The 14218-nt window shown below is 45.1% G+C and overlaps 1 protein-coding gene across 1 annotated transcript in view; it reads right to left on the bottom strand.

The window, feature by feature from the left end:
• The window catches only part of PIEZO2 (piezo type mechanosensitive ion channel component 2), a 351612-nt gene that overhangs the window by 71254 nt on the left and 266140 nt on the right, over positions 1-14218 (bottom strand). The window contains exons 20-28 of the mRNA XM_034642188.1: positions 13094-13270; positions 12684-12809; positions 11063-11263; positions 10176-10380; positions 9956-10057; positions 8742-8907; positions 4371-4614; positions 1985-2081; positions 725-884 (exon numbers count right to left, since the gene is read on the bottom strand). Coding sequence (XP_034498079.1) covers positions 725-884; positions 1985-2081; positions 4371-4614; positions 8742-8907; positions 9956-10057; positions 10176-10380; positions 11063-11263; positions 12684-12809; positions 13094-13270 — 1478 coding nt within the window. The remainder of the gene's footprint in view (positions 1-724; positions 885-1984; positions 2082-4370; positions 4615-8741; positions 8908-9955; positions 10058-10175; positions 10381-11062; positions 11264-12683; positions 12810-13093; positions 13271-14218) is intronic.

Below are 14218 nucleotides of genomic sequence, written 5' to 3'. Positions count from 1 at the left end.
TAGTGAAGAGAAGGGCCATATGCACCCCAATGTTCATAGCAGCATTGTCCACAATAGCTAAATTGTGGAAGGAGCCGAGATGCCCTTCAACAGATGACTGGATTAAGAAGATGTGGTCCATATATACAATGGAATATTACTCAGCCATCAGAAAGAACGATTACCCAACATTTGCAGCAACATGGACGGGACTGGAGGAGATAATGCTAAGTGAAATAAGTCAAGCAGAGAAAGACAATTATCATATGGTTTCACTCATTTATGGAATATAAGAAATAGGAAGATCGGTAGGAGAAGGAAGGGAAGAATGAAGGGGGGGTAAACAGAAGGCGGAATGAACCATGAGAGACTATGGACTCTGAGAAACAAACTGAGGGCTTCAGAGGGGAGAGGGGTGGGGGAGTGCGATAGGCCGGTGATGGGTATTAAGGAGGGCACATATTGCATGGTGCACTGGGTGTTATATGCAAAAAAATGAATCATGGAACTTTACATCAAAAACGGAGGATGTACTGTATGGTGATTAATATAACAAAATAAAAATTAAAAAAATTTCAAAAAAAAATAAAGGCCTTGTACTAAACTCTTCTTGGACTGGTTTTCCTAGAAGAAATTTCTTAATTTCTTATGGGTTCTACAGGCAAGCTTAGGCAACAGCACAGTGCAATATTACTTCCAGACAGATGTTTTAAGAGAAACCACTTGATTCCATGGCCTGACCTACCTTGAAGCCAGGATCTGTGAAGCTTTTATATCAGCCACAACATGTAGGAAATAGTAACTCATGAAAACTCTTCTCTGCAGCAGAAGGAAGGCAAAACATATGCTGTCCCAAATAATTCCTGCTTCACCACTGGGTAGTTTACATGAGGAATCATCATCAGCTGAGGCAAAAAAGTAGGAAAACAAATTAAAATTAACATCCATTTTCATTGTTATTTTATAATATCTGTGGCATGATCAGGCTTGGGGAATCCCAGTCATAAGAGCAACATTCTGATGCATGGACTCACTTATTCATGTGTTTATTTACAAGCAAAGATACACATTTCAAATCCAATATCAACATTGATTCATAAGACTGACCACAAGTGACCTCTTGAGGCACAGGAGGATCTCTTTGCCAGGGTTGGCTCCTGAGTGCTTCTGTCTCTTAGGGGGACAGGGATCTCTTTCTCCCTGAACCATGGAGAAATTATGTCTGTATGTCCCGATGCCAGAGGCAATGCTCCAATACAAACAAACAAACAAACAAACAAACAAATCACCTCTTCTAGGAATGGTGATCCGGGGTAACCAAAAGAGCAGTTAACACAGTACAGTCTATTAGAAAAAGATGTATCAACAGACATCTTATCCTAAATCAGAACAAATTCCCAGTTACTCTTCATCATGGCAAAGTTTAGCCTGAATTGGAAGCCACAGTGGGGAGAGTGTCATGGTCAAGTTGTCCCCATTCTGGTCGCCAAAGAGGACCAAGCATGGTATTGTCCTGTGTTGTGGTGTAAGAGGCAGAGGGACGGAAATGGAACCTCTGGAACCGTAGAGACCCTGAAGGTCCTCCCAGTTGTTTTCCTGAGTCTGAAGCTCCCCGAGGTTCCTGAGGAGAGAAGGACCTAGAATCCACAGGTACTCTGACAACCCAAGATTCTAGCTTCAACCACCACAGGCCTGTGGCCTTCTGTAACCCTACCTAATGTAACTCAAAGAAGTTTGGGGAGTTATAATGAGCCACACACAGTCCCCAGACCTGCCAGAGTCTAAGAAGTTTCCAGAGGATGATCAAAGGTGTCTGGAGTAGGAGCACTTTGTGTTATGGACAATAGATTAATAATGATCTACAGTCCTATAACTGCCATCTAGAGGTCAAAGTGACTGTCACTGTTTTCTCTTTTATGTGCTTTGGCCCAATTTTAAAATTAGAACAATACAACTATCCTTCCTTCTCTGTCCTTCCACTTCCAAATGTGCTTTGCATACTTACGCATTTTATAGCCTTTGACGGTGCAGGCCAGGCTGAAAGCTTGGATCAACCAGCAACTATTTTGAACCAATTTTTCAATATAGCCACATGCTCCTATCTGAAAAACAAATGGGAGTGGCAAATTGTGAAACTCTGTGCCCAGAAAAAGAGGTTGATGCTTTGTGATCCTAGTCTGTATAAGAATTCACGAAGTCTCCATGCCAATGATTCCAGGACGTATCTGTAGAACCTAAAATCTCAGTCACCGTGGGGTAATGCATTCGATGCTCTGGAAGCACCATAATTTCCTGGAGGAAAATAAACCCGATGAGTGAAGGAAGAGTCTTTAGTGTGATGATTCCAGCACTTAGAAGCCCCTGTCTTTTCATAGAAAAAATCTTGGACTCCTGTAGGAACAAGCCAAACTCTGATATCAAATGGGTGAACAATGACTCCCAGGACTTTGACTTTGGTACAGTTATTTTCTCACAAGATTGGACAAATTAAGCCTATGCTGTTTGTTAGGAGATCATCACAAACATCAGCTGCATGGCATCGTTCTTAGAATAGGAAAAGAGCATGCATTTTGAACATTTTGTGGCCAATTCTCTGGGCAAAGGAATATTCTTTATTGATTGGCATGTCATTGTCTCTCTCATAGCAATGATTCATGTTAAGTTCACATGCTGAGGGGGAAGAAGTTTAAATAAATAGACAACCATTGCAAGCCAATACATAAAGGCGATGGCTGAACTGTGTGTATTTCCTGGGAACAGGTGAGGTAGGAGAATACACTTAGAATTTGTTCCCCAAGCTGGCTGTTACTCAGCTTGAGTTCCTGCACCCATTGGAACATGCTCTTCACATGACTATCTCTGCCCAACATGGCCATGCTTGTGTTTGGTTCTCTACGTTGGGAGTGTCCTCTTCCCTTTATCTCTGGACACCCTTGAATCTGGTTTTCAAGTCTCTGATCGGTTCAATTGGCATTGCCTCCAGGAAGACTGCTCACAGTTCATTCAGGCAAGGTATGAGGAACTCCTTTTTTGTTTTGGCTTCCTATAATGTTGTGATAATTAGCATTCACAGACCATATTATAATTATTTATAAGTAGGCTTATCTTCACTTTAAGAATGTGGGTTCCTTAGGGTAAAACCTGAAAGGAATACTGTATCTAGTTCCTCAAGACAAAAATAGTGCCTAGCAAGTCTGCAATTTGGGTTTACAGAATGAATGAATCAATGAATGAACAAATGTATTTTGTAGCCTTACATTTGCAGGACTGGTTGTAGAAATCAACCTCTGGCAACAGATTCCTCACCATCAGACTGACCATCGAATGAAATGGTGTTCTGTTGTTCTCTCTGTCCAAGAACTTTCAGTATTACCCCAAATGTAAGTAAATATTGGTGGAGTAAAATTGCTATATAAGAGTCACTTTTACTATCAGCTGATCTTAGACAAAATTTCAATGGTCTTAGACAAAATAGATGACTCAAATACATATTCATGGTGACATAGTCTTGGCTTTCCAAGACCTCTAAACACAGCAATACACGTGCCAAAAGAAAAAAAATGCCTGCAAAGTGGACTTGCCTGGTGAGCTCATCTTTCAGTAACCAGGAAGGTGGGAAACAGGACTGTTACCTCGAGACTCCTCTATTGCACTATCAGCACTTGGGAGCAGTAGGTGCAAGGACTAACTTTGACTTAGGGCCAGCTAGAGATGTCTTAACTCCTTCACCTCGGGAAATCTTGTCGTTTAAGTTCCTGAAACAGTAAATAACTTAGAAGGTGTCCCTGTGGCCCAAAAGATTTTATGCAATCCTGGGATGACTAGTGGGCTGTGTGAGTTACCTGCTCGGTCGGGGGGGAGTGGTGCTCCGGGATGTGGATACTTAATAGCAGAGCAGCTAAACTTTGTAGAGGAAGGACACGGGTTTTGCCCCCACCCTCTACGGCCTTAGCTCAGAGAACTGTGCTTATTTTATTTTATACTTCCGTAATTCCTTCTAGGTAAGCCAACACGGTATCAGTTTTGAAGAGATTCAATGACTAATTCAGCTCCTAAAAGGGCCATTTTGCAGCACAAAGTGTGAATGGTGACGAATGATCCCTCAGAAGAATTGGGATTTTTAACTTAAAAATGTGTTTTAGAATGTAGTCCTACAAACCCCTATCCTCCTGTCATGTGACCTTGAGATGGTGGAAGTGAGCAAACAGGATTCTGCTTAATGTGGCAAAACAAGAGTGATAAACGCTTCTTTGAATTCTGACTTTGCGTCATCTTATCTGGGGCTTTTAGGAGAGGAGTGCGACGGGCAATTGGGCTTTTAATAACCACTGAATGGACTGTTTACTCTTGTGCTAAAACCACAAATGTGTTATACAGTGAGAGGCACTTACTGATAGTATGTTTTTCATCGTAATCACAAAAACGTTGTATGCAATCAGCCAGTCCCAGTAGCGCAGGATGCTCTTGATGGGTTTCAGCAGCAGATCACCCCCAAAGAGCAGGAAATAGAAGCAGGCCACCAAGTAACCCATGCAAAAGATGCTGATCCTGGTTGTCCCCGTGATGAAGATGATTGTGAGCACAAACCAGAAGAGGTAGCTGAAGATGATCACTTTGGACATGTCTAAGTAGGATCTGTGAAACAAAACCGACCCATCAAAGGATGGCAACACACAGAAGCAAACAAACAAAAAATTAAGGCAGGAGAGTCTACTGTAATGAGGGCAGGAGTTCGTACCATCCACCTGACTCAATATGGAAGCACTCTGCAAGTCATGTTTTGAACTCTGTATCCATCTTTCATTTAACACTGCCTTGTCTATAGGAAATCCTCACCCAGTTAGTACGAGATGAATAAGTAAGTTGTGAAAACACTTATCAGTATCTTATTTGGGCCAAATTTCCCCCACACAGCAACATCTTCTGCCTACTACTAGAGTACTGTGAATTCCTCCCTGTCTTCCCATAGGAGGCATGAATAATTGTATGGCTGGGGGAAGTCTGAGATACGGATGCCTCCTGAAGCGAGAGAACAGGTAAGACTGGATTCTCTTCAGTGAACTAGAAATTAATAGATAAAACAAATCTGTGTTGCATCGAAGGTCTTCCTGGAGGTGGAAAACCCTCCTTGCAGATGAGAAGTCATTCTCACAGAGCAAACACAGCCACAGTGAGGCTTGGAGACTCGGTCCAACAACCTTGTCTTTGGATGGCCCTAGGTTGGAGTCAAGATGCCTTTTTGGGGAGTGATTTCTCCCTGTGACCATGATGAGAGGTGAGGCAGCCTTGAAGTCAGTCACTGTGCAAAAAGTGGCAGCTTCTGGGAGCTTCTGAGAGTGGGACACTGACAGCCGGGGAGGGGGGTACCTACAGGCCAAGACCCATCTGTGTTTGCTTAATTAGAGCTTCTTTATCTTGGAGGTTTTGTTTTGATTGTTTCTTCTCCCAGGTAAGGGAAGAAGCATAGCAGAACCAATGGTGGGTCAGTTATTTGACTAATGATTTGTTATTTTCTAAGACTTAATAAACAGTGTCTTGATAAAATAGGCACTATACTCACCAGCCTCATTAGAGAAAGCTGTTCCTAAAAGGTACATTGGCAGATAAGCACACTTTTTTGAACTTTACTCTTTTGGGAGTAAAATACTCGATCCTTTAAAATGCTTTCATGAAATTTCCCTCTCAAATATATTTCACCTTTCTTTGACGTCATAGCTGAAGGAGAATGAATAAAATGTCGGTATTTTTCAGCATCCCAGGAGCATCGCTGGTAAAATCAGTGATTCAAGTGAGATGTAATATTGGAATGCTCACAGGGCCTTCTGAGGTGTGTGTGTGTGTGTGCGTGTGTGTACACGGGCACACCTTGGAGTCAGCAGACTCGGCCTATAGGCATTTTGAGTGTGAGTGTGTGTGTGCATAGAAACGTGTGTGTTAGCGTAACATGTGCTTTCTGTGGATTTCCCTTCCTGGCCCAGTGCTGTTCACTTCCACTCCAGGTGCCCCAGCCTCCGCTCCTTAACACTGAACCTGCTTCCGGCTCAGAAATCACAAGACCAAGCTTGAAGGTCACATGGAAAACACCAGTCAATGTGCTCTGAAGAGGAGCCTCAGGGACCCCGGAGCAGATGAATGAGCCCTGTGACGCGTAGTGAGGTGAAGAGCTGCAGAGGACTACGTACCTGCAGAGAGGGCGCGGGGGACACCACACCTCCCACAGCAAAGGGGTTGCCAGCTTCCCGCTCCCCATTGTGGTGTCTGACACCCACTTTTCTGGCAGTCCTCACTGAGAAACCGAACTAAAAGCTTGAAACAATTCAATTTTTCAAAGATACCACTCTAAAAATTAGTGGTGCACCCAAGTTTTTGAGTTGACATTTTAGGTTTTTTGTTAAGTACACTGTAGGGTTGAATACTTACCTTTCTCTAACTTGTCAACCTGATATGATAAAATATTTCATTTTCTTCTAGATTTCTTGTTGTTGTGAATCGTTCAAACGTGTCTGATTCATGACAAAACGTAAACACGTGCTGTTAACGATTTCTTGTGGATTTTACTGGTTTGCCTTCAGATAAAAACTTTTTGGGTGCCTGAGGGCTCAGTCGGTTGAACGTCTGCCTTTGGCTCAGGTCGTGATATCAGGGTCCAGGGATTGAGTCCTGAATGGGGCTCCCTGCTCAGCGGGGAGTCTTTCTCCCTCTGCCCCTCCTGCTGCTCATGCTCTCTCTCTTTCTCTCTCAAATAAATAAATAAAATCTCAAAGGAAAAAAAAAGCTTAGTTTCTCCCTTTATGATAGGGAAAAAGATCAGTTGCACTGATATTTTCTCTTAGTATCATAGAGAAGAGGTAAAAAGTGGAAGTCCTACCTTGTATTAGTGTTTAGTGTAGTACATTAACCCTAAAAGGAATCTTTAGGTCTACACAGCTTATCATTTTATTTATTGTTTTAATTTTAATTTTTATTATTTTTTAAAGATTTTATATATTTGACAGCAAGAGCAGGGGGGAAGGGCAGAGGCAGAGAGAGAAGCAGACTCCCCACTGAGTGCGGAACCTGATGCAGGGCTTGATCCCAGGACCCTGAGATCAGGGCCTGAGCCAAATGCAGATATTTAACCAACTGAGCCACCCAGGCACCCTAGTTTATCATTTTATTATAATTTTTTATTTTTTAAATATTTTATTATTTATCTGGGAGAGAGAGAGTGAGAGAGAAAGAGAGAGAGAGAGAGAGAAGCAGGGGGAGGAGCAGAGAGGGAGGGAGAAGCAGACTCCCTGCTGAGGAGGGAGACTGTCATGGGGCTAGATCCTGGACTCTGCCGGGATTATGACCTCAGTAAAAGGCAGGTGCTTAAACGGCTGAGCCACCCAGGTGCCCCACCCAGCTTATCATTTTAAAGCAAATTCACTTATTGGTTTGTTCAGTGCATGCTGAGCTCTTAGGCCACTGAGAGGCACAGAAGGGCCTCAGCACCCAGGTTTTGGAGCTAGGTCGATTGGGGTCAAATCCTTGCTCAGCTTCCTCACCTACAAAATGGCAATAATAATCTCTCATAGGTGGTCATTAGGGTAAGACGGCCTCATCGACGTAAAGCACTTGGACCGGATCTTGGCACACAGCAAGCGCCCAATAACTGTCACTATTAACATGACCATGTGTATGTAGACCAACAGGCACTGGCAAGGATGGGGGAAGGGCACGCACACAAAAGGAAGTTAGATGTGAACTTCGCCCTAAGTTGCCTGTATCTCAGACCGGGGTGGGATGGGTTCTTCAAAAAACAGTCCCATGCAAACAAGATGCTCTGGGACTCAGAAATGGGGAGCAAATCTCAGGTGAGGAGAGACACACCGGTGGGCCCAAGACTGATCTCCATGCTGCGCACTGATGCGCAGCCTCTCCTGGGTGCGACAGCTGACCCGGAGCGTCGATGCTAACTAGTGAGGACCAGGAGTCTGCAGGTGCAGGGCTGGTGAGGAGGCACAGAAAATCCCACCAGCCCGTCTGACCCTGACTGCAGGGCCAGAGCTGGACTATGACTGCCGACTGGGGAGGCAGGGGGTGCCCACCATGCCCGGGCGGCAGGTGAGCAAAAGCACTGGGACTTGGGAACCCAGAGAACACAGAAGGAATGCAGAATGAGAAATTTAGTCAGGTTTAAATGCAAACTCTGTTGAGGGGACAATCAGGCTGCCGAGCTCAGCTGCCACCAGACTGCGGAGGACAGTGGAGGACAGAGAAAGGTGTTACAAGGGGAACCCACGTGCCTGAGGGAATAGCACACGGGGGCGCGCCAGCACGGGACAGACTGTGGCTGCCAGCCCGCCATGGTGCCCATGGAATATGGAGGACCAGGAGGACGGGGAAGGGCAAGAGGGTGAGGAACGGGAATCAGGAGGGACAGGAGATGAAGAGGAGGGGGAACAGAAGGTAAAGACGAGGGACAGTAGTCAGAGGAGGGGTCTCTGCTGGAGCACCAGGAGGCAGTACCACGGGCCCTAGGCAGTTTGTGTGGGGAGAAGTGGAGGGAAACGGAGGGGAAATGTGTGGTTCATGTGGCTCATTCAAAGCAGAAGCAGAGCTGAAATTCAGAGACTCAGCCTCTCGACCGCCAAGCCCTGTGTCTGCACTTATGAGCCCAGCGTGTACTGTTGGCTGCCCAACTTCCCAAGAATGGTGGAGAGAACCGGAAGTGGAGCTACATCCTCCAAGTGACACGCACGTGCAAAGTGGCTTTGGACCCACTCAGCCACCCTCACCTGCAGTGGATGAAATCGGGCACGGGGTTATGCTGGCTGAAGGAGGCCGCGTCAAGGTTCATGCAGATCTCCACGTTGTCCCCGGCCATGATCCGCACTGCAGCCTTGTTTTCATCCTCGAAGATCTGCCTTTGCAAGGAGGCACACAGGAGCAGCATGAAGTCATCTGGCAGGACAGAGAGATCGCTAAGTCACATTCTCCTCATCCAGGTTTCCATGATGCAGGAAACAGTCCCCACAAGAGATGAGCCACTCCCCAGCTCCTGAGTGAGTTGCGTTCCCAAAGTTCCCAATGTACAGTTCTCCCTAGTTTCCAATCTAGGGGTCAAGTCCCACCCTGCCCACCATGGAAGATGAATGAAGGAGGCACAGACATGGGAGAGTCTAGATTTTATCTGTGTGTTGGTGAGTGCAAGTATCAGGTGATAATCCCTAGTCTTATGACTTTTTTTATGGGATAATGTTTATTTGCATTTACCTCCCACCAAAATTTTGAGTCAGCCAGTTGAGTATACTTCTCCTTTTTTATCTTTTTACTTGTGGCAGAGGCAGGCACTTGCAGTTTTCTTCAGCCTCTCCATCCCCCATTGTATTTGTAACTACATGCTTCCCCGAGTGGACAGGGCAATGAAGGAGGGGAGTGCAGGGGAAGATCATGGCCAGTTATGGGCAGGCAGCCTCCCATACATCAAACCTGAGGGTGTGGAGGCAGCATGTCCCTCTGGAGGTGACTTTCTCATCCTAGGTGGGGCTGCTTCGACCCTGGGATCATCAGCCTGCCCTTGGAAGGGCCAGGGGCTACAGCCTGGAGTTAGAGCAGCTGCAGTTTGGGGAGCATCTTCCTAGCTTCCACGGTCTTGGCGTTAGCTTTGGTCTGTCCGTGGCAGCAGCATGAAAGAACCACTTTGCACAAAACGGCCTCCCTCTGCAGTCTACCTTCTAGAAGATGGATGAGTAGAGGGGTGTGTGTGTGTGTTGGGAGGTAAAATTATGGAAGTGGAGATGGTATTTCCAATCTTTATTTATTAATTTTGCAATGGAATAGGGCCAGTAGAAGCCATTAAGGACTTGTGATATTGATGCATCAAGACAAGCTTTTACATGACCACCAAGTGCGTTGGAGGAAGCAGAGGCACGAATGCACAGCACACAAAGAAAGATCAGCAAAGAGAAATCCAATCCGTGCTCTGTGGCCCTGTGGCTCCAACACTTACAGACAAGAAACACAGGGTTGGGACGCACAATGAAGTCTGGGAAGTACAGCCACTTTATGATGTTGTCATTGAAGCTAGCACCCTTGAATCTCCATGGGTAATCTGCAGGATGGAAGTGGTAAAGACCAAAATCAGTACGCTTCTTCCCCACCCTGTCCCAACTGTCCATGACACAAGGGCTGATTACAAGAGCAGCCGGCTCCCAGCAGGGCCCACGCACCTCTGCAAGGAGCCGCAGGGATGCCGATGCAGATGAAATACTGGAAGGTGATGATGCACGCCAGAAAGCAGCAGTACTTGGGCCAGATCTCCGCAATGGCCTTTCTTCTGCGCCGATACAAGACAGCGATCAGCCAGCACGCGTGAATCATGGCATAGAAATCCATTCGCTGACCAATTACGTTAACTGACATTAGGAAACAGGTCTGTGTAAGGATGAAAAGAGGCAAAAAAAAAATCGGATTTACAGGGAAGGGGAGTGGTGTCACCTGTCAGCCCCGGGCAGGTGGCTCAGAGACCGGCATTCCCAAGGAGGGGTCTGTCTACACATGTTCGCACATGTCTTATAGCATGAAGACTGAAATCATGTATAAACTACTTCCAAGGGAATGACTGACTACATCACTGTGAATAAGAATGACTTCAAACTGTGAAGAGAATACAGCGACAATCTCTTCATGAAGATCACTTTTCCAAATTCGTTCTAGTAAGAGGCAGGCACTACCACAACCATTTCAGCTCAAACCAGTTCATTCTGGCGAAAGTTAAACTCTCAGAATGCACAAAACACAAAGAAGATTTGTAATACATTAAAGAAGCCAGTGAAAATGACAAAGTGATATGCATGCATGGGCAAGGCTACAGAGATCCAGAGAGGCCAAGTTCACTGCTGCAGTGCAGTGTGGAGCACTGGCCTTGGTCTTATATGACTTTCAACCAGGTCAGGTGAACCCTTCAGTAGAATATCCTCCCACTGAACTTAAGGAGACAGTCATCAGAGCACGGAGATGTACAAGTAAGCTCTAGGGGCCAACTGGCCAAAGACAGCAATTGGGATTTTTACAGAAAAAAGAAAACAAACAAACCCACGTCAGCAAGGAAACTCACCTCCAGACCAAACTTGTAGAAGAAGTAATTTATGAAATATTTGACACAATTAATAAGTCCATTATCTAGATGGAGTCTTGTAATGTCGTGAAAGATGGTTTTAGACACGGGGGCCGTGAGGTTGTTTCGACCGCGATAGTATTCCTGATGGCGGTAAATTGTAACCTCAAAGGCCAGAATGGCCAACATCAAGAGATTATTCTACAAAGCAAGATAACACATTTGTGTGAAGCCAAATGCTTTTGCTTGGTCACTTTAAGCAGCCTTCATACTCAATCCTTTTTTTCACATTCTTGGTGTCTAAAAGAACAATGCTTTATAAAATCCCACTTCTATAGAAGTCTTGAGTTCAATGTTCATTTTCCCTGTGATATAGTAACAAGGTGGGGCTACATGCATTGTGTCAGTCAGGGTAGTCTCCGGGATGCTAGGACCTAGAATCTCTAGACAGAAGACCGGTGATGCTCATTACTGTTTCTGGAAAAGTACACTAGCCAGAGGAAGATGCAGTGACCGGTTGCCTCAGGAGGGCGGTCCAAACTTGTTTGCAGCTCGAAGTGCAAAATGGTACAGGGCCATCTGGGAAACAGACGAAGCTGCAGGGGAAATCTTTCAACAGCTCGGAAATCTGGCTAGAGAGAGCCGCAGACTGACAAGCGTGCTGCTGACCATAACATAATTATAATGATGATGAAAATAGTTAATGTGGATGGCACCTCATGTGCCCAAAACTATTCTGACTGCTCTTTTCAAATATCAGTTTGTTTTATTCCTATAACAGTTCTTGACGGTGGGTAGCATTTATATTGCTGCAAATGATGTCTGTTGCAGGAGAAAAAAAAAGTGAGAAACCTACCACAAAAAATGGAACACTTAGTACTTTTAAAAATTCTAGGTGTTGAGTATAAATGCTTTATTCCTGAGTGCTTCTGTCGATGTGGTGTGAAGACCACTTGGATTATCCATCAAAAGTAAAATGGGAGCAGTCTGAAGCACACTGCTTTCGTTATGTTGGTTTTGACTATTTGCAAAGTTTCTTTTCAAAGACAGGTTGTTAAAAATTGTATTACCTCTAATGATAACTAGCTGGAATTTAAATAAAAGCTTGAAGAAAAAATTGTATTACCTTTCAACATAATATAGGTCCTTTATTCAACATTGTAGAGAAACCATTTAGACAGCAAACATTTCTCGTAATGCTCTACCTGCCTCTCAGCAATAATCACTGTAGACAATTGGGTATTTTACTCAATATTTTTCTTTGCATCTAGAAGAGACCACACTATGCATGGTGTACTGAAATTTGCCTTTTTTTAAGTTAATATATTTTGGATGTCTTTCAACATCTCACATTATCAATCTGCCTCAATCTTTTAGTGGTTATGTACTATCTTAGTGAATATATTTGTCATACTTTATTCAATCAATCTTAAACTACTCAATTTCTTTTCAGTACAATGCGATACTGATGGTAATGTTTAGTTGTTTGTTTCAAAGGTGATTCCAATTTTCACGTAAAAAGGCAAGGTTTTTATCAGATGTGACAGCAGAAGTCTCAAGGCAAAAGATTCTCAGACATTAACTGTGCAGAAGCACAGATGAAGTATAGCGAAGGCCTTACCCTCAGGTAGACAAGCAGAGGGGAAGACTTCCTCAGGCCCACCCACTCTGCCGGGTCAATGGGAGCACTGTAGAGCTGAGACTTGTTCAACTGGTGGATGGGTATATTCGTTTGGTTTTCATTTGGCTGAAAAGAAGAGAACAAAGAGTTAAAAAAATGGTTGTCCAGATTGGAAGAGTTAGATGTTTCTCCTCAAGTTTTGCACAAAGGGACATGGTGGGACCAGGAGGGAAAGATCCACTTCAGGGGGCGGATCTCAGCAGGGGAAGAGAACTAGGGCCAGGATGTATCCAACATGGCTGAGGTGACTGAAAGGCCAGACAGAATGTGCTCGGGGGTGTGGGTTCCCCAATATCTGTGTCACTTCCCTAAAGACCAGTCAAGGAGAGTCCCCTGTCTTCGAGGCTCACCAAGGAACAGTTAACAGAAAAGTTCTCAGGCTTAATGGTTTGCAGCTGGTACAACATTTTGCAGACGATGATCACACACGTCCAGACAGTGCAGACACTCGAAGCCAGACGGCGCAGCTTGGAGTATGGCAGAGCAAAAGCCCAAGAAATCAAAAATACATAGTTGAACAGAGACACCTGAAAACATAAAATCAGAAATGGGGACAAAAATACATAACATGGCACAACAGCCACAAAATGTGGCAACTCGATTTATTCAGTTTGGCAAAGTCTGATTGAGCTCCTGGCATGTGCAAGGTGTTGCCCTAAGTGTGTGTGTGGGGGAGTCTTGTATGGCAGAGAGCTACATAACCAGATGATGTCAATATAGTGTAGCAGTAGCTCAATTATAGATGGGAATGGGCTCCTGTGAGAAGACCCTGAAGGGGTCCTTGGCCCCATCTGGACTTTCCAGAACATTTTCTGGAACAGATACTGCCTGAGCTGGGCTTTGAAAGATGCATAAGGTTAGCCAGGCCAAGAAGGTGGGAAGTGCAACTCAGGTAATGGATATAGAGGTAGAGGCAGGAAAGCATGACGGAGCGTGGAAGGGACGGTGACCACAAACAGCTAGAAACTCTGGAGTTGAACGTGGCGCATGGCAGCAGTAAGTGAGGCTGCAGGTGCAGCTGGGAGCCACATGTTATGAACTCCTTTTAAACCATGCTATGGCCTAGCAACCCTCTGTGCAGAAAATAGAGAGTCAAGACTTCCCAGCTAAAATCTTAAGGAAAGATTTTCATTTTGTTGAAATAAGTATAACTGAAGAATGGAGGTGCGTCCATGGGGGTTCAGTTAGAGGTCAGGAGACCTCTAGGGCACTGCCAGGAGAATGTGACCAGGGCCCAACTAGGGCTGTGGAGCAGCGGCGGGGAGGGGTCACAGATTTGAGATGGGAAGTAAAACTAGCTGGAGCTGTTGACTGGTTGGCTTCATGGTGGCGATGGCTGGGGTAAAGGAGGGGAGCAAGGAATGTCTCCCAGGTTTCTGGCTTGGGAGCCAGAGCGCTGAGAGGATGACAGTGCCACTACTGAGACAGGATCTTGGTGGGGGTGGGGGGCAGGTATGAAGAGGGAAGACAGTGAC

The sequence above is a fragment of the Ailuropoda melanoleuca genome, chromosome 14 (assembly GCF_002007445.2).
Source record: "Ailuropoda melanoleuca isolate Jingjing chromosome 14, ASM200744v2, whole genome shotgun sequence".
NCBI classification, from domain to species: domain Eukaryota; kingdom Metazoa; phylum Chordata; class Mammalia; order Carnivora; family Ursidae; genus Ailuropoda; species Ailuropoda melanoleuca.
The sequence above is the reverse complement of the archived record's forward strand: the minus strand, read 5'-3'. Positions and strand labels throughout refer to the sequence as shown.